General features: G+C 37.6%; 1 protein-coding gene across 1 annotated transcript in view; it reads right to left on the bottom strand.

Annotated features, from left to right (window-relative positions):
• The window catches only part of LOC127412578 (AF4/FMR2 family member 2-like), a 282,293-nt gene that overhangs the window by 14,480 nt on the left and 241,793 nt on the right, over nucleotides 1-26,020 (bottom strand). The window contains exons 10-12 of the mRNA XM_051649043.1: nucleotides 7,745-7,907; nucleotides 3,207-4,253; nucleotides 1,720-1,835 (exon numbers count right to left, since the gene is read on the bottom strand). Coding sequence (XP_051505003.1) covers nucleotides 1,720-1,835; nucleotides 3,207-4,253; nucleotides 7,745-7,907 — 1,326 coding nt within the window. The remainder of the gene's footprint in view (nucleotides 1-1,719; nucleotides 1,836-3,206; nucleotides 4,254-7,744; nucleotides 7,908-26,020) is intronic.

The raw sequence follows: 26,020 nt of genomic DNA, 5'->3' as shown, positions 1-26,020 counted from the left end.
CCTGTCTGAGCACCTGAAGGACACTTCAAACCTCTCCAGTGCTGGCCAACGAGTCTTCTCCTGTTGATCAAAGAGCACTTAAACAAAGAAAAGACAATGCAATTGAACACTGTTCAAATGTCAAAACAGCATCAAGGAATACAAGAATGAACCATTTGAAGAAACGTCAAGAAACTTAAAATTGGACAAAGTCAATCCTAGTCTATTTGTTTTTGTCCAGTTCCATTGTTCTTCTATGTAAACATGCAGTACTCCTTCGCTGGTGTTTGCATTAATCATATTTAATTAATCACGTGTTAACACGTTAATTTAGACCGCTTTAGCAAAAAGTCATTTGAGCTGATTCCTTTATAAAAAAACAATACTGGAACTGATTGATTTTCAGAACGTTTGGTATTCTTCCACTGTTTCAGACAGAACAATCTACTAAAATATTCTATTCAGAGTTATAACGCAACAACAAACATACAGTGTGACCAGCACAATCCAATTAATTATTTTTTAAAGTTAATTTTGGGTCAGTTGGGCATTTTAGACAAATCAAATGGTTTAGTTCCTATTGTTCCTTTTTCTAGAGCAATATAGGAAAGACAAAAGAAAATGCATGACTGGAAATTGAAGAGGAGGTGGTATGTGCACAACTTGGATTGAACCAGTTACTTTGTGAAGTGCTTACATGTCTCAACTTTGTCTAAGAGCTAAATAAAGAAACCATGAAAATAAATCCAGCTGAGACAGCAGCATTATTTTGCCTTGGTTTATTGGGCTGAAAATACGCTATAAAACATGAGTCTCATCAGTTAACAACACTAAATAAAAGTCTTCTTTGCTTTTCTAATTCAATTAAAAATGTCAATGCAGGGTGTGAGCTTTAGGGTTGTCTGAAATGAGCTGATTTAAAACACACAGAGCAGGTGATAACACTAAATAGCCCGGGGTGCTAAACACTTCCAGTAATAGACCTTAGTGGTGTCTGATATTTTAGCATAACGCTGCTGTCCATATTGTCAAGATTCTCTGCTGCTACTCGTGTCGCAGTGCGGTGGGCGAGCGACCGACCTCTGTCACGTGTGTGTCTTTGACAGGTTCTAGCCTGCCCTGACACTAATTGAATATCTAAAATTAGTGGTTGCCTTTGTGCTGGTGTCAGTGTTAAATTACTTTAATGTGGTGGGACATAGCAGACAGACAGCTCGAGACTAGCTCGGAGGGTGACCTGCTGCTCCCTCTGCGTATCCCAGCATTCTCTCTGAGGACATAACACAGAGCAAGCTGCTAAGCTGAGTTGGCAAATCTCTGTGCGGAGTGCTGTTGCACACATGTGGCGAAAACGTCAGGGGACACTGGTAGCATATGTTAAAGAAAAGCAAAACACTGCAGGTTCTTTATAAGCAGTATTTCAGTGGAGTTAGTGGTGAGACATATGGTAAATTACAGTAAAAAACAAATTCAATGTGTTCATCCGAGGCTGGTTTAGGCTGGTCTAGCTGGTCTCTCAGCCTGACCAGCTGACAAGTTCTCACCTTTTTTGAACAATGAATTTCCATGGCTTTTTCATGACCTTTTCAGGCATTTGTGATTACTGGATACATAATTTTGATACTGACTGATTTGCTAATGAGTCAGTTAGACCGTTTTGTGACCCATTTTAATTAATTATGGAAATAATACAGTGTGATAATGTAAGCAACATGCCATGAGTCAGTATAAAATACTCACTCTTTTGTGCTGGAGACCTTGTGGTTGTGTATGGGTGAGATACAAGGAGGAAGTAACAGTGTATCTTTGTCCATCCGAAGCTTCTTGCCTCCACTCATAACTTCACAGTGCTCAGACTGCAGAGGGAATGAAGTTAATTACCACAATATACAATTTAACATGTCATTAAGCTTGGCCGGATGAAGACCAATGTTGAAACTTGCAAGTCTCAACAATTAATCCACCTGGCATCCTTTATAGTCCAGGGACTCCAGGACTACACTGAATCTGTATCTTGAAAACCAGACCTTGAACATGTGGTCGAAACAGGATAGCACTCGTATCACATTGCAACCCTCAAGTGCATTTTTTACTGTCTAGCCCAAGGGCACAACTGTACACATAAACACATTCAAGAACACATTCAGACTAATGGCTGTTAATTGATGTCTGGGTAACCAAGTAGAGGTTAAATATCTGGGCTGGTAACTAAAAGTTTGTAGGGTCAAGCACTGCAAGCAGTGATCCATGAGTTGTCACCATTGTGTTCTTAAACATGTCACTTAACCTTAAGTGTACTGTATGTTGATTTAGATACAAGCCTTAGCTAAATGACAAATAAGTACATCGTGTTTTGTCTTTAAAGGAAGAATGTCATGTTGCACGTTTGTTCACAAGACGTGATGAGAACCAATGAGGTTTTATGTTATTAATGTAGCCATCATATTTGATTCAAACACTTTATTTAAATGATTTGATTTGAGAGTGGATAACGACTTAAATTTTGTTCTGTTCATCGCACAGATTACTTTTAAGGTGGGTTTATGATGTTTTTTTGTCAATTTTGTCCAAGCTTGACAGTCTGGAAACACTTTTTACTTACATTATGGCGGATAAACCATGTGAAGATATTTTCAAACATGTTCCACGGAAGAAGGAAAGTCATACAAGTTTGAAGCGAAATTAGGTTAGGCGAAATAAGTACTGTATATAATGACTTTATGAGAATTTTCATTTTTCTGTAAGGTGGTAATCAGTTTTATAGAAATGATAATTTTATAGATTCTATAGAATAAAATATACAGAATTGTTGTGTATAGAAATTAGATTTACATCTACAAATTAATGATAAAAGCCATATTGGAGGTAACAGGGCGAATAATGAACATTCCATGATTTGAACATGACATTGGTCGTGATATATGACTTACTATAATCCAGATAATAATGTTGGGAAGTATAGTACAGTCGTTTAAGATCTGGGCTAGTAATTAATTGTAGGTTTATCCCCTACAAGGTGCAGTCCATGAACTATCACAGTTTTGCCCAAGAGCAAGGCACTTAACCTCAAGTTACTCCAAGGTAACTGCTCCTGAAATACATGTACTGTAAGCACTTGCTAAATTGCTACTTACTTACAATAATAATAATGTGATAATTTTGCTATTGCAGCACCTGAATTCATAATTACAGAGCATGAAACATGGGTGAAAACACCGAAAACTTGCCTTGTGTTTCCTCTTTGATTTATTTGGGTTTTTCTCTGCAGGGATGGAGGCAGGTGACTGTTGCCGCCTGTGCTTGACGCTGACCTCACGACACTCAGCCTTGGTCGGAGGAGGATCAGGCGGGTCTTGCCCCGGGATCCGTGACAGGAAACTGAGTTCAATCTTAACCCAAAGTGACTTGATGTCCTCAAAGTCTCTAAGTGGTGACAAAAGTTCATTCTGTACAATGGGGATTGGGGAAAATACAGATTCTTCCAGGAGATCTGATGCACCTGGATCAGGAATGGAGGTGCTGCTTGTGCTGGTAAGGCTACTAATGCTCAGGATATTGCTGTTGCAATCCTTGGATTTCAAGCTAAGGGTGTTAGGACCAGGGCAAGGAAGCTGGACCTTGGAGAGCTCTTCAGAGTCCGAGTGACACTCGGATGAAGACGACTCAGTCTCTATGAATTCCTTCGACTTGGGGATGATCTTGTTGGGTCCTCTGTGCTTCTTCTTATCTGGAACTGGTGTGGTATTGGTTGGTGCAGCATTTGTTGTGGTGGTTCGAGGTTCTTTTCTTGGAGCCGTCTTGACAACAGGGCCCTTGCCTCTAGGTTTGGGCGGTTCTAAAGGTGGAGGCTCTTTCTCCTTTGGAGTTGAACTTAAGTTTCCTGGTCTGGGCCAGTTGTGCTCCTCACTGCTTGAAGACTGCTCCACCTTTTTGGGCTGTTTCTTGCCAGTGTTTCTCCTGGGTGGTGCTAGCTCCACTGAGGCTGGTGATTTCACCTTGGTGCTTTTGCTGTCAGGTGCTTTCTGACCAGTCTTGGGTTTGGCTTTCTCACGGATGGGACTGAGTAAAGCTCGGTCCTTGGGGTCTGCTGGTGCCAGTGCTGTGCTGGGCTTGCTCTTGCTGGAGCTCTGGTTCTCAGAGGCTTGGCTTTCATCCGGTTGAATGGTGTTAAGCCCATGACTGTCAGACTGGGTGTTAATTAGCACTTTATTGTGGGGATTAACTTTGTTTAGCCACTTATCTAGTTGCCACTTGTTTGTTGATGGAGGTTCAGGCTGGTGAAAGAAAAAAAAATGTTGGTTGAGTTGTATTGTGCCATTATACAACCCTTGAGGCTAAGGTATACTTCGTTTATCTGTGTGCCGTGTAGTGCACAGTGTGCGTGACAGAAATTCTGTCATGAGGACAGAATGTGCGGACTCTTTTGGTACAGTGCATGTGCCGCCGCCGTGCAAAGACGCGGACTGTCATTGTGCCTAGAAAAACTAGGCTGTGTACAGACACTATTATTTATTGTTAGGTCATGTTAACTATTGCGTTAAATGACTAAGTTCAGACATGAAATGCTGAATGGCACAAGCTGATAGGTTCTTTGAACTTGTTATCTGTTAGCCAGTCAGCTAGCTCACATGTGATATGTCAAGCCAATCTGCACACATGCTTTAAGCTGATAAGTCCTTTGACGTGTAATCGGGTAGCCAGTCAACTTTTTCTGAAAATGCTATTTGCTCAGGTTGTTGCTGGGACTATTTCTTTTAGCAGCTTGCAAGGTAAGGTCTGCTTTTGGCCATGACACATAAAAGCACACCTTTATCAATAGCAAAATTAGGCACTGGCACACATTGCTGTCTTAGATCATTAGTGTAAATACATCCACACATAGCTAGGCTAAGTCACTAGTTATATAAACTCTGGGCTTTCCTGGTCCAGATACACATTATGAGTCAGGTAACTAGCCATTTAAGACATTTGGCCAAGCAGGCCCAGACACACATATGGTTTTAGTTCATTAGCATTATGTCATTCAGCTAAGCAAGCCAAAGCACACCTTGCTAGCATTTGGTGCATATGGCTTTTTGGAGCAGCAGCAGCTTCCCTGCATTTTTGGGGGTTTGTGTTTATGTCTAATTGTGCAGCAGCATGTCATACATGCTTGATGCATCATGTCTTGTGTTTTTCTATTTGTCCACATGCTTAACTCAGTATGTCTGTGTATGCTCTAGCAGTAGCAAGTCTCTGTTAACACATACAGTACAACTTTATTGTACAGTGTTACTGGGAATTCTTTTTTGCATACTATCTACAGTAGTTTTGGTAACTAGTATTTTACCACTATTGATTTTTCAATGACTGATGCCAAAACCGAAATCTGGAGACAAGGGTGGTCGATTGTCAATATAATGCTTATATATACATAATACAGTTTAATGACAGCAATTGAGATGTACACAAAATTGCTGAAATAAACACATATTTACACAATTATATACAATATAATTTAAAAAATGTACTCAAAATTCACTGAAAGGAAATTGTAAACATAAATCATTTATGAGACATTGACAAGGCTGTTTGTAGAGTTTGGAACTAAATCAAGGGGAAGGTAACAAATAAAAATATACAATAATCAGTTGATTAATCGGCCTAGCTATATATTGGTCTATCAATATTTGAAACCACTTGTAAGTGGTTGGTAAGAACATTTTACATTTTAACTGCATTGAGTCATGTAGGGCTATAAAAAGTAAACGAATACATGTCTAAAATATGATGGAACCCAAATTTCTAATGATGCATATCAGCACAGCTATCATCTGTCGCCTGTGTTGATTCATGAGAAGCACGATGATTCAGTCATATGACTTTCATAGACCAATGAGCTGGCACAATGATGAAAAGGCCATTAAGAGAGGAAGTCATAAAACTTGTGAATAACAGAGGAAATGCACTGTGTATTGTCCTGATGACTGCTCACAACTCTTACTGCGGCGGCAATGTTTTCATCAGCCTTATTATCTCACGCTGTTTGTTTTCTACCATTATGTTTCCAGATACACGTAGGCCTATCTTTCATGGCAAACCATAAACGCAGTCTAGAATGATCTCCTAAATGATAGCAAATCATTCAGAACAGGAAGCCATGGAAATGAGTGGACATCCATATTAACCATTAAAATCACAGTGTAGAAAATTTAATTCAGTGCACTTTCAAATCAGACCTGATGGTATGTTTGGAGACAAAAGGTAATCTTGTACTCTAGTTCACATTCAAAACCACACTCACTCTGTCATTTATGCCAACATAAACTACTAAATTATATATAGAAAGTACCAGCAGAGATGATAAATTAACAATTGAGTGTTGAAATTGACGGGCCGCCCAATGTTTCGCCACTGAAGCATCAGGTCTGAGCACTGCCGTTGAAAAGAGAATGAAACATCTCTCCGTAGACTAGACCATTTGCAGTGCTAAGATATGGATTCCCATTGGCCATCGCTGGCAGAGAGCAAAGCTATACACGCAGAAGGGGCGATGAGAACCGAGAGATGTTTACTCATGTGTAATACTTTTAGGGAGCCCAGGGCAGGGTGCTGCAGGACAACTTTAAAGCTGCCAATTAATCCTTTGAGGAGATCCTTTAAAAAACCCAGGCCCCCAAACCTATGCTGAGACAAACTTGGGAGGGGGAATGCTGCCTTAGTCTCCGTTTCCTTTTAGCTCAAGGAGACTTATTCACATTCATCTATGTTCTTTTGAAATCTCTGGTTAAGGGGTCCAAAATTATCAATCATCTTAGAGAAATAATTGCATAAGCTGCTATTCATTGAACTTCAAGGCTGACAGTTAAGAAGGTGAGCAAAACAACACAGAACTGTAAAGAACACCAAGTAAGAGAGCTGGAAAGATTTGTACCTGTCAAGAATATGTCCAGGACATATTTCATTCCAAAATCAAATAGATAAGAAATTATATTTTACGTTAAGAAAATGAAGCCTTTTTGTAGGACCATTGAGATGTTTTGCATTGTGACATTATTGTCATGAGAATTAATCACATTTTCCCATTATTACAGTAATGTGCTCAGATGTTTCGAGATTTTTATTTATTTATTTATTGTAATTGACAGTATTCTTAGGGTTGAGTATCGATATAGATTTCCCAAATCAATTTGATTCCGGTGTACAAGCCCTGGATTCGGTCCGATTCCATTTGATTTGACTCCAAATAATTTGGGTATACTTCACTTATAAAGACCATTACATATGAAAGCAATTTGATGATTCTCAATGCCAATTTGATATCGCAACAAAGTAAACATTGTTTCAAGTTCTCAAGTAATTATTCAAGACAAATAAACAGTCAGTTATAAAGAACAAATAATTAAATTACAAGCAATAGAAAAAATAAAAACAACAGAACAATGATAAAAATTATGAAAACAGTGCTATAAGTTTTAAGAAAACATTCAGAAATTGATGAATGTACAATGAATTGAACAATGTTCAAAAACTACCATGATGTACAGTAAAATACTTTGCAATTTAAATGATATATCTTATTTATATAAGAACCAGGAGGAAATGTGTTATATTGTCAAAATCCTTTTTTTTCATTTATTTTGGGGTGAAATTTGATTAAGACCCCAAAAAATTCAGACAATAAATAAAAAGAGCAATGTGTGACTGGGAATGACAGGTCATAGATCAGTCTAAAGAAGGTGTGTTGTGACGAATTAAGAGGTTAGACAGAAAAAATGTTCAATACCTCTGGTGTGGCGGCACGGGACGCCCGATTGCACTCACTGTCACTGGAGCTGCTCTCGCTGTCCGAGTCAGATTCAGAGCTGCTCTCTGATTCGCTGGAGCTCCCCGAGGCACCGCTCGAGTGACTGGCTGGCTCACTGGTCCTCGGTGTGGCTCCAGGGAGGCTTTTGGCAAGAGAACAGAGGAGAACATTATTCACCTGATATAACACCACATTTCAAACCACACAAATGTGCCATTCACTGCAGAGATGTACATACAAGATGTTTTATTAATGCACACTGAGTCCTATGATTGAAATCAGCAGGAGAAACTGGGCCAATGCATTCATCAGCCAACCCTTTGACACAGAGTAAACAGAGCTGTAACCATGACCTGCCCATTACAGTAAAAGGGATAATTCACAGAAGTTCTGTCATCATTTACACACCCTCAACCTTCTTGTTCTTGTATGAATTTATTTAAGCATGTCAGCTCAGTTATTAAGCATGTCAGCTTCAGTCACTATTTGCTATTATTGCATCTTTTTTTTAAACACAAATATAACATATCTTTCATGATACAGCATGAATAAACAATGGCTACGGCTAAGGAGTTTACATGATTTGGGCCAACCACTTCAATCCCGTTTACATGCTACTTGCAATTACTCTAATTATTGGCTAAGAAATGTGATGCTTTAATGATTTTTTTATAAATGAATATTTATTACAAAAAACAACTTGTTGCAAATATGTCTTTTTAAATACAGCCTGGCATAAGGAAAATTAGTCAAGAGTCTTTTTGAACGATTTATTAAAAGAACCACTTCATAAAGGCCAAAGTATACTTTGGGTGTGCACAGCCGTGCAGCTTGACAGCGTGGCGTAGATTTTCTTGACTCACGCACGTGGTCCTCGTCAGTGCATGTCGTCCACGCATGTGCTGGCCATTAACTGTTCTAAAAGAGTGTCACAGAGTAGTTGTAGTGCGTATGTGTTGAACGCGTTCCTATTCGTTCGTGGTCAGAAAAGTATACTCACAAAGGCAACACGGTTGGCCAGGCGCAAGGCGATCCGCAACGCACAAAATCGAGGTATGCCTGGGCCTTAAGAGTCATTTTCAACTACACTAGATGTCATTTTCAAATACACTGGTCTGTTTTGATTCACTAAAATGAATCGGTTCATAAGAGTCATTTGTGTGTGAATCGGAATACACACGATGGATGTTGTTGTGTTTCGCCCACGAGCACAAACTAATTTCAATGACGTGCTTCCTTTCCATTATTTTGCGGCACATGGTCTTTTTATCTCCCCAACATTCCATTCAGACTGCAACCGGACTTTCACAACTCGGGAAAATATGTTTTCATTTTCCGTGGGGCTGTAGATGGCGGAGCATTTGTTCACGGAACTGCCGTTTTACATGAAGCAGAAAAGTAAGTGCAGCTTTTTCTATTTCGCAATGTTTTCAAAACTGTGCTTGAGTGGAACATGATCCGTCTGCAGCACTGGTGCAGATGCACTTTGGTCAGAGTGGAAGAAATTCAATTAAAGCGTTTACATGCAAGTATAAAGCGATTAAAATAGGAGTACTCCACATCCACATATCTTACTGCAATTATCATTACTCTGATTATAAGCATAATATCACAATATCATAATCGCAGTATTCTGTTTACATAAGCTACAGTTTAATCACAGTATTGCCTTAATCGCATTATGAGGGTGCATGTAAACGTAGCCACTGACAGGATTTTTTTATTTTTGGGTGGTAATAGCTTCCCTTCTCCTAGCTTCATTTTATTTTGCTATTTTTTTTATTAGTAGCTTAAGTGTAGTAACACTTACATTTAGTCGTTTAGCAACCCGACCTGGGCCTGATGGGACCCGAGCACCCGACGGGTTTCGGGCTGGGTTCAGGTCATGAGTTAGGGGCTGTTCACACCAAATGTGGTTTTGCACGTGTCTGTTCTGTTTTCCCATTGGTTTCCTATGTAAACACATGCTGGATGAATGTCTTTGACTGTTGCGCCATGTCTCGCTGTTTCTTCAGCATCTCGCGCAGGACCGGCACTGTTTAAACACTGTGTCAAGTTAAAAAGAACTTCAAATTTTCAAAATCGCATGTCGAGACACCTGCGCTCTGTTTCATTCTTTGAACTGCGTCTAGATTGTTTTTAGCGCAGATGTCACAAAGATTCAACGCTCTGAACAGGATCAGACTGTAAAGAGGGGACTTTTGCATTGTTTCATATTATTCCAGATTGTTCTGCACCAAACAAAAGTTTCAGCGCATAAACGGTAAGTCAATGCTTTTTTTCCGTTCTGCTCTAGTGTATGAGGGGCTGCCGTGCATCGTTAAAACTGTATGTTTACTGTTTCAATACTGTTACGAATGTTGGCTATATGCTTACATAAAATATAGCCTATTGCAACAGTACTTGCTAGGATAATAAATTATAAAGATAGTGAGCGATTTTGGGTTCGGGTCAGGTTCGGGCTTATAATCTGATGGCATCCTTCGGGCTGGGTAGGGTCGGGACACACAGTCTCGGGTGTGGGTCGGATTTCATTTTAAGGCTCGTGCAGACCTCTAATGTAAATACCCTGTTAGCACACATACATCACCCAGAAGACATTTGTTGAATGTCTTATTGACATCCGATACGTATTGACATTTCTTATAGACATAAAAAAATATGTCTTCCAGATGTAAACACACACATCCAATAGACGTCTGGGTGATGTACTGTACATGTGCTAATAAGGTAGCTTAGTTTTGTGTCGTTAGCTTAGCAGCTTGTAGTGTACATTTCTGTTTACATTTAGTCATTTAGCAGATGTGTAGCTAAATGCTTTTTTGTATAGTTAGCTAAGTAGCTTGTGATGTACATTTGTTTACATTTATTTAGTCATTTAGCAGAAGTGTACCAAACTACTTTTTGTGTAGTTAGCTTAGGAGCTGTAGTATACATGTAAATTTACATTTAGTCATTTAGCAGACGTGTAGTTAACTACTTTTTCAAAAATGTTGCTTGACTGCAGTAGTTGAACTACTTAAAATTGTGAATAGCTTGTAGCTCAAGCTACATTTTCAAAATATCTTTAACACTGGAAACTGCAATTAATTTTTCATATTAAATATTACTTCTGCCAAATGAAAATTTTTTATTATCTCAGTAAACAAAACAAAAAACAAAACAAAACAAAGATAGATAGAAAGATATAAATGGATAGACAGAGAGAGAATGACCACGGAATGAGACTTTGTTTACTTCTCCACCTACGTGGCTATTAGCCTACTCTGCTCAGTCTGTGTCATCAGTCATGCTCGGCATTATTTATGAGTTCATGAAAGGCCACTGCGCACTAATCCAATAAGCACTTCTCTCCTCAGTGCATCCTCAGGCATGGACATTCAAGACTGTTCTACATGGAGTCAAACATGCCAGAAGAAGGCAAATTAAATTCCTTTCCAAAGGTCAGACCAGGCTGCTTTATGTTGACACTTCATTAACGATCATGTTACGACAGGAAAGGCGCTCTGGTCTACAGCTCTGGCAGCAAGACATAGAAAACATTAGCCAAAAAAGTGGAATTCGTCGTTGAGAAGTAGCAAAAAAGATACAGATTCATGCCAAACCATGACATAAGCTGTATATAAAATTGGCCACTTGTGCACTTATTCACTGTCACTATGTATTGAAAACTCAAAAGGTGTGCTACAGATACCATATACAAAAAAATTATGCTAAAACTTTTTTTTTTTTTTTTTTTTTTAGAGCTAACCTCACTATTCACAGCCATTTGTTTACAATTACTAGGTGATTTTAAGTGGATGTACAGTATGAAGTCACTCCAAGTATGGACATGCTTCATTAACGTTTGACAATCAAAAAGTGTCCATATACCTTTTGCCTTCACTTTAAACAGGATACCTATTGTTTTATATCTATTGTGCTTGTGCTAAGTTTTTATTTTTATTTTATAAATGCTATTTGGTTTGATATTTTGTTATTTTAAGTGTGGATGAAATGTCCTTTTTGGGGCCACTGTATACAGGAAATAGAGAAAAATGTAGGACATGGTTATAAAATTGGAAGAATACCTGTGTCCACTGATCTTTTGGTTACCTTTGACCTGCTAAAGCACTCAAAAAGGTTATTAGTCATGAAATCAATAGGAAACAATAGTGTAGATCAGACAATTTGGGTTGTGATTTATTTTTGGCCTGCCTATATTAAACATGTTCAAAGTTACTGTCAGTTATGAGCATTGGCACTGAATTTTACAGCTACCCCAAGAAAAGTATTTTAATAGTCAATAGATAAAGAGGAGTTGATAATATATTTTTTCACAATTATTATTATTATTATTGCATTTATTTTAAATGAAATGAAATTAAACTTTTTTAACTTATTTTATAGCGCAGGTTCATTTGCCTTTTTGATAGAGGACAAAAGCCAAAAAAATTTAGTTTTAATATACATTTGAAATAATATATATATATATATATATATATAGTAGCGTGAATACCTCTATAAAATTCTAGAGAATAAAATACCTTCTGAAAGAATTGCCACATAGCTCCATAAAACAAAAGGTCATTTTCTCTCAATCTTTTTGGTTTTAATATGGCTGACTTTTGTTTAACAGCTGTGGAATCTCATGAGACTCATGAGAGAAAGGCTAGTCAAAAAAACAAAAAAACAAAAAACCTTTTCTGGTTCATCCACCTTTTACCACAGATGATACTGTTTACCTTTTAACACAGAATCTTTAGTACAACACGATTACCAATTAGGCCCATTTTCTCCATTTTGGGAAATGTGTAATATGACAAAATTAGACAATATTAACGCTCACTTTAATCTGACATCACTGTTGGAGCCTAAATAATAAATAAAGATGTGCAGACTGGAATAGCACATAAAGTGATAAAAGGTAAACAAAGTTTAGGCTACTTATTATCATTATTCATAATTAACAGTATTAATGTCCCCAAACAGACCAGACAGAGAGGCTTTGGGAATAGTTTTCTCCTTGTAAAGTAGCACACGTTGCATTAATACAGGAAGCAGAAAACATTTCCCTGATGGAGTTACAGGGGCCCCTGGGCTAAATTAGTCAGAGTTGGGCCGCTGGGACTGAAAGAACTGGGTAAATTAAACCAACAATTTACTCTATAACTCTAACAGGGAATGATAACATACTGTATATCTGCTTTAATAAGGATTTATGTCCAGCACCTAGGTGTAAAACAAGAATTGAGTGAGTACAATTATTATTGCATTTATTAGGAGTAATGCAAATTGTCCAGAGTTAATGTCATAACCTCACTGAGACAATGTTTTCACGTTTTAATCTTTTGCAGCTACATTGTTACATATAGGCCTAAGTGTGAATATTTCAATGCATGAATTAGATGGATAAATACCATAGTGGCATCACATCAACATTTTAGCATTCATTTGCAACCCTGAAACACTCAAGACACAAAACACTAGACACTAGAATAATGCATGTCAAAGTGTCTTAAGCGCTATCTACACATGAATACAGACTTGCACAATTAGATGTCTCAAATCCACCATAAGTAATAGTGTGTGTGAGCCATCAAGGCTTTTGTTAACATTCAGTAAGTGCAGAATTTGCACGAGCCTCCAAGTTTATAATCAGATTTTCTGGCTCTAAATAATGCTCTGTCAATACATGGAGCTATTACCAACCCAAAGCAACTCAGGCAAGCAAAACATCCTGAACGACTCTAGAAAATAAATAACACAACAATATTTAGAACAATTTAGACTTTAAATATTCAAAGTTTATAATGAAGCAATTTTAAATGTGCTAAACAGGAGGGAATACCAGAACCTGATATATGTGGAGACTAAGATACACACTAGGAAGTCTCACATAGTGAAACTTTATACAGTTTGAATAAAGTCTGGTCCACTTTATTCTGGCCAAGAAGCACTCACTTAAACAGGAAGAGATCATATGGCCGAAATGTAAAGCAACCAACCACAGTTTATTTAATTTTTATGTAGTATTTAGTGGCAGGGAATTCTCAAAAAGATGATACCACAATGATAGAGTGTTTCAAATTATGATGCAGCAGTTTGTGAAAGGACTGTGGGTGGCCTGTGAGTTGCTGTCTAATGCTGAGATCAGATACACACTAACACACACACAGCTAACGACCCATAAAAACAGAAATAAACATTAATACAGGTATTAAAAGGGCCAAACAAACCATGATGCATCACTACAACGTGTTGAAGCTATTTAGTGTTTTTCCCCTCTGTATTTACACTGATACCATGATTTCAGAGCAATGTAACAGATACTGCAGTCACAGCATGGTGGTCTGTTTGATGGGCCAAATCGCATATGGAAAGAGATTACAGTGGAGGGGGACAAATAACATCAGTGCCTGTAAGAAGCCAGCTGGTTGAGGAGACTTATTTAAACCAGATCCAGATATTCATACCAGACTCAGAGGGCCACGAGCGGATCACATCAGACAATACAAGCTTAGACCAAGGAGGTTAATAACAATAGTTCTCATCTGATGGGTCGAGACCCAAAAATGAGTCTCAGGTCTGTTCTGATAAGGTCACGGTCTCAAGCCCGTCACTGGAGACTATCCTGTCAGTGCATGAGCTGTGAAGTCAGGTAAAAAAAAAAAAAAAAACACAACTAAGGAAACATCTACTATTATATGAAGATGATTTCTGCCCACACAAGGGGCTGTTTACACAAAATACCTTATTGCGTCAGTTTTTTTAAATAGTTTTTTTTTTTTTAAGTAAACATAAGCTAGACAAAGGTCTTTGACCAGGGCCGTTTCTGAGCACATGAGGGCCCTAAGCTAAATCATACTACGACTTACACTCTCCCTTCCCTCTTGGGCCTCAAGGTGGCCCCCTATAACTGTCTAATTGAGCTAAAACAGCTACCTGAGCCTTACTTGTAGCTTTTAGTATATTAGGGGCTGTGGCCGCTTATACCACTTATAGCTAGAAATGGCCCTGTCTTTGACAATTGCATGTTTTTAGTGTCTGGCAAAATGAATGGCATACTATGAGACGCTATGTCAAGGTAAAAGCAGTTCAACTTTTAGGCCACGTCCACACAAATACATACTCGGTTGAAAACTACATTTTCCGTTTCTTAACGTCATACCTTTCCAAAGTACTTGGTACTAGAGAGCATATTTGAAAGTCACTCTGATTGAGGAAAACGCAGTTCCAGCTTGGCCGACAGGCATAAACGTGGCAAAACCAATGCATTTTCAACAAAAACATTTTATTGGATGTGAATATTAGTTACAAAATTAGTGTGTATGTGGTGTTATAAATGCATCTCGAGACAACTACTTAGTTTTCCATCCCGTTGTGCTCCGTCTAGCTTTTTTTTTTAAATGCAAGAACGCATCCTGTGTGAACAGCCCCTAAGCGCTTAGTTACAGCATCTACCAGCAGGGGGTAACTACCCAAATCTTGAGACCTCAGTAAATTCTGCCCTTGTTCTCCACCACCATGTTTCATGTTTGTTTGTAGATGATAATTTATTTGCATATCTATTAAAGTTGAGACATCCTCAAGAACTCTGAGCAAGTTTGCATTATTATTCTTGCTGTCTCTTCTCTACATCTCATATCCAAGGGCAAAACTGTCATTTTTTTCTTCTCTTTTTCAACCTCTCCTTCAGTGAACTTTAATGGTTAATTATAGATGAATGAATTCTGCAGTCGCCCGGGCAGGCAGAGACCTGGGCCTCGACTCAGAAGCTAATGTTTGATTTTATTCCCTTTAGAAACTGAGCTGGGGCTGTTTCAGACATTGAGTCTGGACTGCAACCTGTCAATACCGCCAGCCAGATGTCCTGGGCATAGGAGAATTTAATGAAGCGTGAATTTATGATTTCCATCAATAAGTTAAATTTCAAAAGTTCAAACAAATTTGAGGATGCAAGGTCTCGCCGCAAAATATGATTATGTATTTGGGGGTAAAACCAAGCAAGAGGTTGAACTATGAAACAAGGGAGAGAAAGATAGATTTCATTTATAAGTCATCAGCCTACTGCTTCATAAAACAATCTTCTGCATGCAGCTCATACATTATTTCTGTTAATCATCTTGAAGAATAACTTGCCGAACGTCTCTACAATGATGACTGCGACTTCCCTTTGCCCTCTAAATCCATTACAAGCTTTATTTGATTCAGTCATTGGTCTGAAGGAACACATTATAGATCCTGTTACACTGTTTCGAAAACACGGCTACATTTCTACATGTCACAACAGGAGAGTGTATTTAAAAGTTTGATGGTTGATTTCCCAAACTCAGATTAAGTTGAGTTCTTCATTAAAATGTTTTGTAATAGAGAGTTGCAACTGACCTTGAAATGTAGTCCAAAACAACACATTAATTCCACCAAAGGCAACTAGCTGTTGATGATTCAAACACATTACATCATGTCAAATACATTTCTATACCACAATTGCTAAGACAAGCATCACAGTTTCTATTGTTTATACTTTTTTTCAAAATCGTAAAAATTTGCCAAGTAACTTGTACAGCAACATTTTCTGTTATGGAAATGAATAACACCTCAGATTGTGTAATAATTTTGAGGATTTTTGCCTGGAAAACAATAAAACGGGCGAAAAACTTATAATGAAGGAGGGAAAAGCAGCATAGTGTAAGAAGTTAAAATGCTTTATGATGTGTACATGTGTGATCAACATACATATTTTTTTCTCAAGAGAGAGTTTCTGATATATTTTAACCTTGTAGCTTTACAAGTGTTTTTTGCATATCTCAAAATTTGCATTGAATGTGGGTTATTTTGTGAATGTGTAATGTATATAACTTTCAGCATGTCTTACAGTATAACTACTAACCATAACCACATAACTATGAATAGGTAAGTATTATAGTGTTTTCTAATTGTGGTTACAATTATTTATGAGAAGTTATAACATATTATAAGGTGTATTATGAGACATTACTTATGTATTATAATGCCTTAACGATGCATTATAAATATGGACTTCACAGAAAGTGTTACCGAAACTTTTCCCTCTTGCATTCACACCTTCAAAATAGTCCTGTGATGACGTAATGTAGTGTCCACCATTTATCTTCTGAACAGCAACAACTACAAAAACAACAGTTCCTATGAAGGATGCCAGGATCGGAGATATGCTTTTGTTAGGGCTGTTTTACAAAAATTGTTTCTGTAGGTTACAGTCTTACCACTGGGCGTGTGATACTGTTTGTATACTTAGTTGGTTTTATATTATTTCTGTTAAGGGAATTGGAAAATTAGGACAATCCTCTAAATAGCAGGGTAGCAGCTACAAGTTTGTTTACTCATGGTAGCTACCAGGTCCTTGCATTTCTCATCGCTTTGTGCGTCATACACATGTTTGACCAATCACAGGCTGCAGCATCTCCCACAGTTTCTATTCTACCAAAAAGTACCTACCCCAGAGTAAGAGCTAAAAAAAGTCCCTTTAAACGGCTAAAAGGAGCTATAGTTCCTCATGTGTGAAAGTGACAAAAATGTAGTAGTTCCTCAAAAAGTACCTAAAATGTAAAATGCTTTAGTTCCTGTAGTGGGAAAGGAACTATTGATTCTTGGGGTGGGCTCTTTTGACATGGGCCAGCAAGCAACCTCCTAGAAACCCCCCAGTTCACCTTAGCAATGCACCAAAAAAAAAAAAAAAAAAAAACTCAAAGACCATCTTGTCAACTGCATAGCAACTCCCTGGCAACCACCCACAACACCCTAGCATTATGGAAGCATCTGCATGGGCAAGTACTACTGACATTTTCTTTAGAAAACGCAAAAATCTCTTGCATACTATGCCACCAGATACCATAAAACACAGTCCCCTGTGGTCTGTGCATGCATATTTGAAGACATTTAAGGAATGGAGATGAGCCAAATTCAACACTGCATCAGCGGACATCTTCGGCTTTGTTTTGGCAATGCAAGCATATGGCACATTCATTAAGTAAAGAGGCTATTTGCCTTGAATGATCAGCATGCACTATTTAAGTAGGACACGTTCTCTGACATTTACATTTACATTATCCATGCTACAGTAGAAATGGCTTTTAAATGGAAGCACACTGCTTGTTAGTAGTGTTATCTAAAGCAATCATAACTATTCCTATTGCTCATTCTTGGGTTTAATTTTTTTTATACGTAATAAAAGTATAAAACTTCCCATGCCGTCTGTGCTATGACCATGAATGATTGTGCATTTTTTTTTCTCCCTTTTCTCCCCAATTTAGAATGCCCAATTCCCAATGCACTCTAAGTCCTCGTGGTGGCATAGTGACTCGCCTCAATCCGGGTGGCGGAGGACGAATCTCAGTTGCCTCCGCGTCTGAGACCTTCAATCCATGCACTTATCATGTGGCTTGTTGAGCGTGTTACTGCGGAGACCTAGCGCATGTGGAGATTTCACGCTTTTCTCCACGGCATCCACGCACAACTCACCACGTGCCCCACTGAGAGCGAGAACCACATTATGGTGACCACGAGGAGGTTAACCCAATGTGACTCTACCCACCCTATCAACCGGGCCAACTGGTTGCTTAGGAAGCCTGACTGGAGTCACTCAGCACACCCTGGATTCGAACTTGCGACTCCAGGTGTGGTAGACAGCGTCTTGCTAAGCTACCCAGGCCCCCTAAAGATTGTGCATTTTGTTGAGGAAATATGTGATATTACTTCTCTAAGAAACCAGATTTTCGACATTTGCCTGGCAGATCCTATAGACCGGGATTCGAACTGGCGTCAGCCAGCATGGGAGGCGGGCACGCTAACGAGGAGCTAAAACCTCTAGCGTCAGTCGCTAGTGCAACTCTTGAGGTCAGGGAAGTGAGGTTTACACACTGCACAGCTACCTACCAGCTGGCTACTGTTACATAGGGACCAGAATATCCAAACAACTTTGGGGTGGGATCTTTTCACTTAGGCCAGTAAGTAAGCACCTATCAACCACGTAACAATGACCTATCAATCAACCTGAACACCCTAGCAATGCCCTGGCAACCACCCAGCATTGTGGCCGTACATGGGCAAGCAGCACTTACATCATAAGTCTTCTTCTTCAAAAAATTTACAAATCTATTTTAGTATGCATTAAATGTTATGGTATTCTTGTTTTGACAACAAAAGCAGAAATTAACAGGTCATATGAAACATGTTAAACAAGTATAAACATGTGGTATATAATTAAATGCAAAAGAAGTACAGTAAAGTTTTCATAGAGTACTCTTAAATATTTTGTTTGTCATTTGTTTGCCAACATACTGCATGTTATCTACATATTTTGTAAGCTGGGTTTGTTTTTGCTGCTTCAAATGTTTTATGTACTGCGAGTGACATTGCATAGCTAACCTAAACATTTTAACCAAATGAACATGATTTTGAAACCCTCCATATCTGTCTTTCTTTAAATGCCAAAGTCTCGCAGAAAACCCCTGAAGGCTCCAGCTGTAGATATTTCTCACATAATTATGCTCTGCATTTTTGGATTTGTGTTTTACCAAAAAGAGCAGGACCACAGCCATTGTGAAGAGTGGTACACAATCCCAGGCCTCTCTTTGGCCCATGTTCTGAGAGGGCGAACAGAACAAATTCCACCGCCTTTCCCATGCCGCAAAGCCAAATAAGATGAATCAAAGCAAGCAAGTTAAGTCAAAGGAAAGCTAAATGTCAAAGTTAATAGTAGATTTAAAGGATATGCAGTTATGAGGTGGCTGTTCTGTTCAAGGCCTCTCTGCAAATAGAACACAGGATGAACTTATGACATTTTCGGTTCTAGCTAGGGAGCGTATGAAGCTATTTCATCCTTGCTGCTTTGAGGTAAAGGAAGAAAATTATTCTGGATTTTGATTTTGGAAAGTTTTGGTATTACACCTGTCTTCACACTTACTGTAGTCTAATCTTTCAGAAAGAAGTCACACATCCATAAATGTGCAATAAGTAGGTGCAACGTGATCTAATTAGTATACATAGGTTTGATTTTCATTTATAAATAAAATTGCCATGAAAAAGTTTCAACTGCTATGGTATTGTTTTTGAGATTTGGGTGTCACCTGTAGCCATAATTCCAGTTCTGTCTAAAGTTGTAAATATGTAAAAAGTTTTAGATGTAATCAATGTTATTGTACTATATGTTTTGGTGTCCATCCAAATGTACGTGTACACTTTATGTAGAAATACCTATGAATATGAATAAGGTCACTCTGGTAGATGATTGCAGTTATTTTAAATATTTACTTCCAAATAACTTGCAATGGCAGCGGCCCAATATCCATTCATATTTCACGTACACATTCTTTGCATGTGCAATCTAATTAATGAACATTCTAGATGCTAATAAGCAACATTTAAGATTGATGACTTGTGAGGACATTAGGTAAGGTGGAATTGCCTGATATTCCCCCACAATGACACACAATTAGATACACATCAAATAACTGGAGCTTGATTTTATTTCATATGCTGCCTTTGTGGAGGGATTTATGAATGCGCTTTACACCCTCCGGATATTCCCAAAACCCATCCCAAACTCTACCAGAGTTAACTTCACACTGTACATGTTTGAGTGTGTGTGTTTGTGTGTGTGCAATTAACAAAATAGTAGAGAACTGTATGAGACGTGGAGTGAAAGTGAGAGAATAGAGATGCAAGATGTTAACAGATTACAGCTGAAGGAGAAAAGCATAAATTAATTAAGATGCAAACAAAGCTACACAAATTAAGCACTGGTTGATTATGATTAATATGTGATGGCCCCACACTATTGAGAAAAGGAACTCTGGCCAAGAGAGATTAAAGGAGCCATTAAGAAAAAGGTGTAATAATATTCTACTAATTACACAAATCTGTTGTTAAAAACAGAGCTATTTCCCATGATGATGCATTTGTATGGTTTAATTGTTTAGGTTACTGCATCATGTAACACACTGTGTGGTTTTATGTGAGAAAGGGAGAAATGTGCGTGATGGGTATGATACCATATTAAAAAAATAAATGAATAAATATTAAATAAATTAATAAACCTTGTTTAGTCCCTTACAAAATGTGCGTGATGGGTATGATACCAAATGACCACTCATAACATTAAAATTATTGTTGTGTTCGTTTGTACTAACACCTTTTGTGATCCCGGTCAAAAATGATCGACCCCCTAAGATTGTTAATAAATTTCCCATATTGCATATATTATCCCAAGATATTGCATTAGATCTTTTTGTCAGCTTCTTTTTAAGTAATTATGACAGGTTTTGTACTTTTCTGAACAAATAATAAAAAAAAAAAACTTTTAAAGATAAATGATTTATTGAACTGAGCTTAAAGCGGGCTAGTGGGGGCACTGCCCGCAGAAAAAAATAAAATAAAAATAATTATGTAATAAATGAATAACCACTTGGTTGATCTAAACAAAATAGGTGTAATTTTAAAGCCTAGAATCCGACTTTACAATGCATCCAGCTGATCCTACCAATTCTTAAATAATGCTTTTTAATTTGCTGACAAATTAGAACGGTTCTATTCTCATAATTTGCAAATTTGTTATCACAACAATTATATTCAGAGTTGGTAAAAACATAAAAAAGATGAGATAGCCATGTGTTATATATCGTTGGAAAGGTCTCAATTAGTAAAATGCAATGAGCAAATTTGTTTCACTCAGAGGCCAAGCTACAGTGAGTTAGTGTAAGAAATTCCCACTGACACACATAAATATAATAAACAGGAGTGTCTTTTTGACATGTTTTTCCTTATTACTAACTGAAACATACATATAACATACACAATTACACATCGTAACTTACAGCTGACGATCCCAATTCAAACGAGCCCAAACACAACAAAATATGATAAGTAGATCTTGAAATATTCCTCAAAGAGTGTACATGGATAGACGATGCACAAAAGGGCACTCAACACACATTGTGTGGGTGTGAGTGTGTTTACATGTCCGAGGACTTTGTGTGTGCAAACACACATCCACATATGTGCTCATCGAAAGGATTGGGATGCTCCTGAACACTTAATATTTCACATAATATATAGTATAATAATATTTCGTATTTTGTAGTCTAATCCTTTCATTTCCAATGGTCGGTCACTTTAGACCAGGAACACCACAGGTATAACAAAGTAAAATAAATACAATAAAATGTTATGAAATTTGTGTTCAGATGCCATGTGTGAACAAAGACATGGAATTTTATTCCAACTGGATGAAATAAACTACAGTTTTCAGAAAAAAAAAAAAAACTTATTGTTTTGACACAATAAAAATGCCTCATGTATTAACATATTGTAGTGTTATATCTTTTCAGAAATACATGAAACCATGTCAAGAACACTTCTTCATCACGTAAAACACTGTGTGGTTTCATGACCTAATAAATTAATAAACATTATTAAGTCCCTTACAAAATGTGCTGATGGGTATGATACCATATAACCACTGATAACATTAAAATTACTTTGGTAACACTTTCTTGGAAATCTGAATAGTGCAATTAAGGTATTCTTCATACATTATAAGGCCTTATGTATTAACGCATTGTAAACTTTTATATCTTTTTAGAAATACTAATGTCAAAAATAACCATGTCAAGAACATTTCCACATCACATTTAACCACAAAATCAAATGAATGGAATAATAAATGTATATTCTTATATTTTGCATGAAAATGAAGCCTATTTTTAAGACCACTTAGATTATTTAAATTGTGACTACTTTCATGATGATTAAGCACACTGCCCCTCCCAAATTCTCATTGCCATAAAGCTTTTTGAAATGACGATTATCATTAGATTTTCATTATTTTAATACACTGATTTTAACAGTATTTACAGTAAAGTTTTTTATTTAAAATGAGCATAAACTGTTTATAGTAACAGTGCTAAATAAATAAAAATAAATACTAAAATAATTAGTATTATAACTAATAATAGTAAGCATTATAACCATTAAAAATAAGGTACATATGAATACTTTTATAGTAAATAAAATACACATGCTTTAAAGAAAGTGTTACCATTAAATTTGAACAATAACTAAGAGTATGACTGGTATGAATATTGTTGCCTTTGGTTACATGCATTACTGAATGTCTCTCAATGCTTGTGTAGTTTGGGATGTTGTATATGTGTTATCTTTAGTGTGTGCTCACTCTCTCCAGGCCCAAGAGTGCCCTCTTGTCCTGCACTATTTCAGCTGTAAAAAAAAAAAAAAAAAAACGAATACAAAAACAAAAAAACAAAAAGGTGCTGAGCCACCCACAAGCTGCCAACACACACACACACACACACACACACACACACACACACACACACACACACACACACACACACACACACACACACACAAACATGGCTATCCTTATGATGACTCTCCATAGACATAATGATTTTTATACTGTACAAACTATTGATTATATCCCCTAACCCTAACCCTACACCTAAACCTAAGCCTCACAAAAACTTTCTGCATTTTTACATTTTCAAAAAAACATAATTTAGTATGTTTTTTAAGCAATTTGAATTATTGGGACATTAAAAATATCCTCATAAACCACATTTATAGCATAATACCCATCCATAATACCAGTTTGTAACCTAAAAAAATGTCCTCGTAACCACCCAAACCCATACACACACACACACACACACACACACACACACACACACACACACACACACACACACACACACACTGCTCAGCTGGAACCAACAGAGCTCCAATTGCTGACATGCTCATTCTAAGTGCTGTTGGAAATCTAATGAAGCAGCAATTTGGACATTGTTGCTCATGGGCCCTCTATATTCAGCCTTATAAAAAGACCTCTGGCACAGAGGCAGAGATATGTCCTCGCTCAAACACTCTTTCAATGATAATGTTAGTGCTCTGCTGGCTTTACACACCATCAGAGGCTTATTGAAGAATAGTCTCACTTTAAAATCAATGGAATGCCCAGCTTTGTGAAAAAGTCTTTGAATAGGCTGTTTACATCCTCAATCCTCCTATGACAGTAACTAATAAATCCCTGGTTGTTATCATTTACAAAAACAAAACCTGCTCTGAGAAAACTAGCCTTGGTAATATTCACACATCGTCTTGAAAGACTGTTCCTAGATCAAAGTTAATCAGTACAAGGTCTGTCGACAACATTTGTGGAAATAAGTTCGATTACAACAGAAAATGATTTTCTTAAAAGTAACAAAATAAATACAATAAAAGCAAACAACAGTATCAAAGTAACACACTTATACTGTAATTAAAGTGTATGGGGCCAGGCAATAAACATTATAAAACGTCAGGAATCACTATTAGACTCCGTGTAAATGTAAATCATGTAACCATTCCTTACCACTATTAACACTAACACTGTCAGCCATTGTTCATTTCTGTTGCTCCTGGGCATCTGTTTTGGCATCTGGCATATGTTGCTGTATATGCAGAGTTTCCAAATTGCCCCAAACACACTTATTAATCAGGCTGATCTCACAGTGAAATCGGAAAGAATAGATTGACTTTTCTATCGTCAAAATTGGTATACATTGACCGAAATTTCGAAACACTGCCCCAAGTAGCCAAGTGGCCAAAGCGGTAAGTGTGGCATATGGGCACATGTAAGTGGGCACGCCAACGCGGTAAGTGTGGCATATGGGCACGTGTGAGCTCCATTTCTGTCCAGGAGAGGTCGCCAAAAGCTAGTAATGAAGCAAGTTGTTTTCAGCTTTACAGGACGTTATACAATGAAGAGAAAAGCATATATTTATAGATTCTATCCCCCAACCCAAACCTTACCTTAACCATTAGTTGAGTAAAAAAGTAATGTTAGAGGGAAAAGTGAAACCTCCAAATAATGCTCATTATTGATTATTCAAACTTGGTTACTGCCTAGCTTTGAACCCTAGTCTCCCACGCAACTGATACACCGTGCTGCCAATCGTGCCATGTGAGAAGATAAACACATTGAAACCACTGCAAAAATGTCTGATAAGAATGCTGCATGTCAGCACGTTAGCATACAGTCGCCGATTCTACGTTACCGAAACTATCGGAAACATCATGTCGACCTCACGTGTAATCATGTTGCATTGATATACAAAAACAGACCGAGGGCAGAATTAATCTTCCACATGGACATGAAAACACATTTTTGTGTGGGAAAAAAAGCCTAAAAATTGGAAACAGTAAATGAAAAATTAATTCAATGAAGCTTGAAGGGTGCAGACTAGGACAGGAGAGTGTTTTGAGAGTACATGGAGAAACGAAATTTGAAGGGGGAGAGTGGATTAGCGCTGAAAAACACATCAATAAATGAGTTGAAAATCTGAAGTGTGGAGGGCTCTGATGAGAAAAAAAGACAACTGGAGTCATACAGAGAGTCTAATTACCTCAACAGAACACCAGCCAGCATAACATACACTGGGGGGGAAATCACTCAATAGTTGCAGCACTTTTGCGTGCTGTATTTCAGTGCAGTACAGTTGAGTTTTACTCACTAATCACCCGCAATTCAGCTTAACCGACACTAAATGCACAGAAATCACACTGTGGTGCGAGTATTTAAATGAGGTAATTGGGTCATTCTTTTTCAAATCAACCAGAGGTCCCATCTAAAATTTTTGTTTTTAAAAAATGTTTAGTAGTGAAAGATTAACATACACTCATTGAGCACTTTCTTAGGAACACCTGTACACCTATTTATTCATGCTATTATCTAGTCAGCCAATCATGTGGCAGCAGTGCAATGCATAAAATCATGCAGATACGGGTCAGGTGCTTCAGTTAATGTTCACATCAACCATGCTAAATGTGATCTCAGTGACATTCAGTGAGTGGCAGTTCTGTAGATGGAAACGTCTTGTTGATGAGAGAGGTCAGAGGAGAATGGCCAGACTGGTTTGAGCTGACAGATAGGCTACGGTAACTCAGATAACCACTGTGTACAATTGTAATGAACAGAACAGCATCTCAGAATGCACAACACATTGAACCTTGCGGCGGATGGGCTACAACAGCAGAAGACCATGTTGGGAACTTTACTAGAACCATAGTGTTCCTAATAAAGTGCTAAGTGAGTGCATATACATACACACACATATACACCCGATAAAAAATGTTTGAGAACGAGTATGAGTTCCAATACTTTTTTTTAGTATTCGCTGATACTGAGTCTGATACCTGTTTTTTATATATAACTATATATTTATCTCATTAAATCGC

This window comes from Myxocyprinus asiaticus, chromosome 22 (genome assembly GCF_019703515.2).
Source record: "Myxocyprinus asiaticus isolate MX2 ecotype Aquarium Trade chromosome 22, UBuf_Myxa_2, whole genome shotgun sequence".
In the NCBI taxonomy this organism is placed as follows: domain Eukaryota; kingdom Metazoa; phylum Chordata; class Actinopteri; order Cypriniformes; family Catostomidae; genus Myxocyprinus; species Myxocyprinus asiaticus.
Note: the sequence above shows the minus strand (reverse complement) of the source record. Positions and strands in the feature narration are given on the sequence as shown.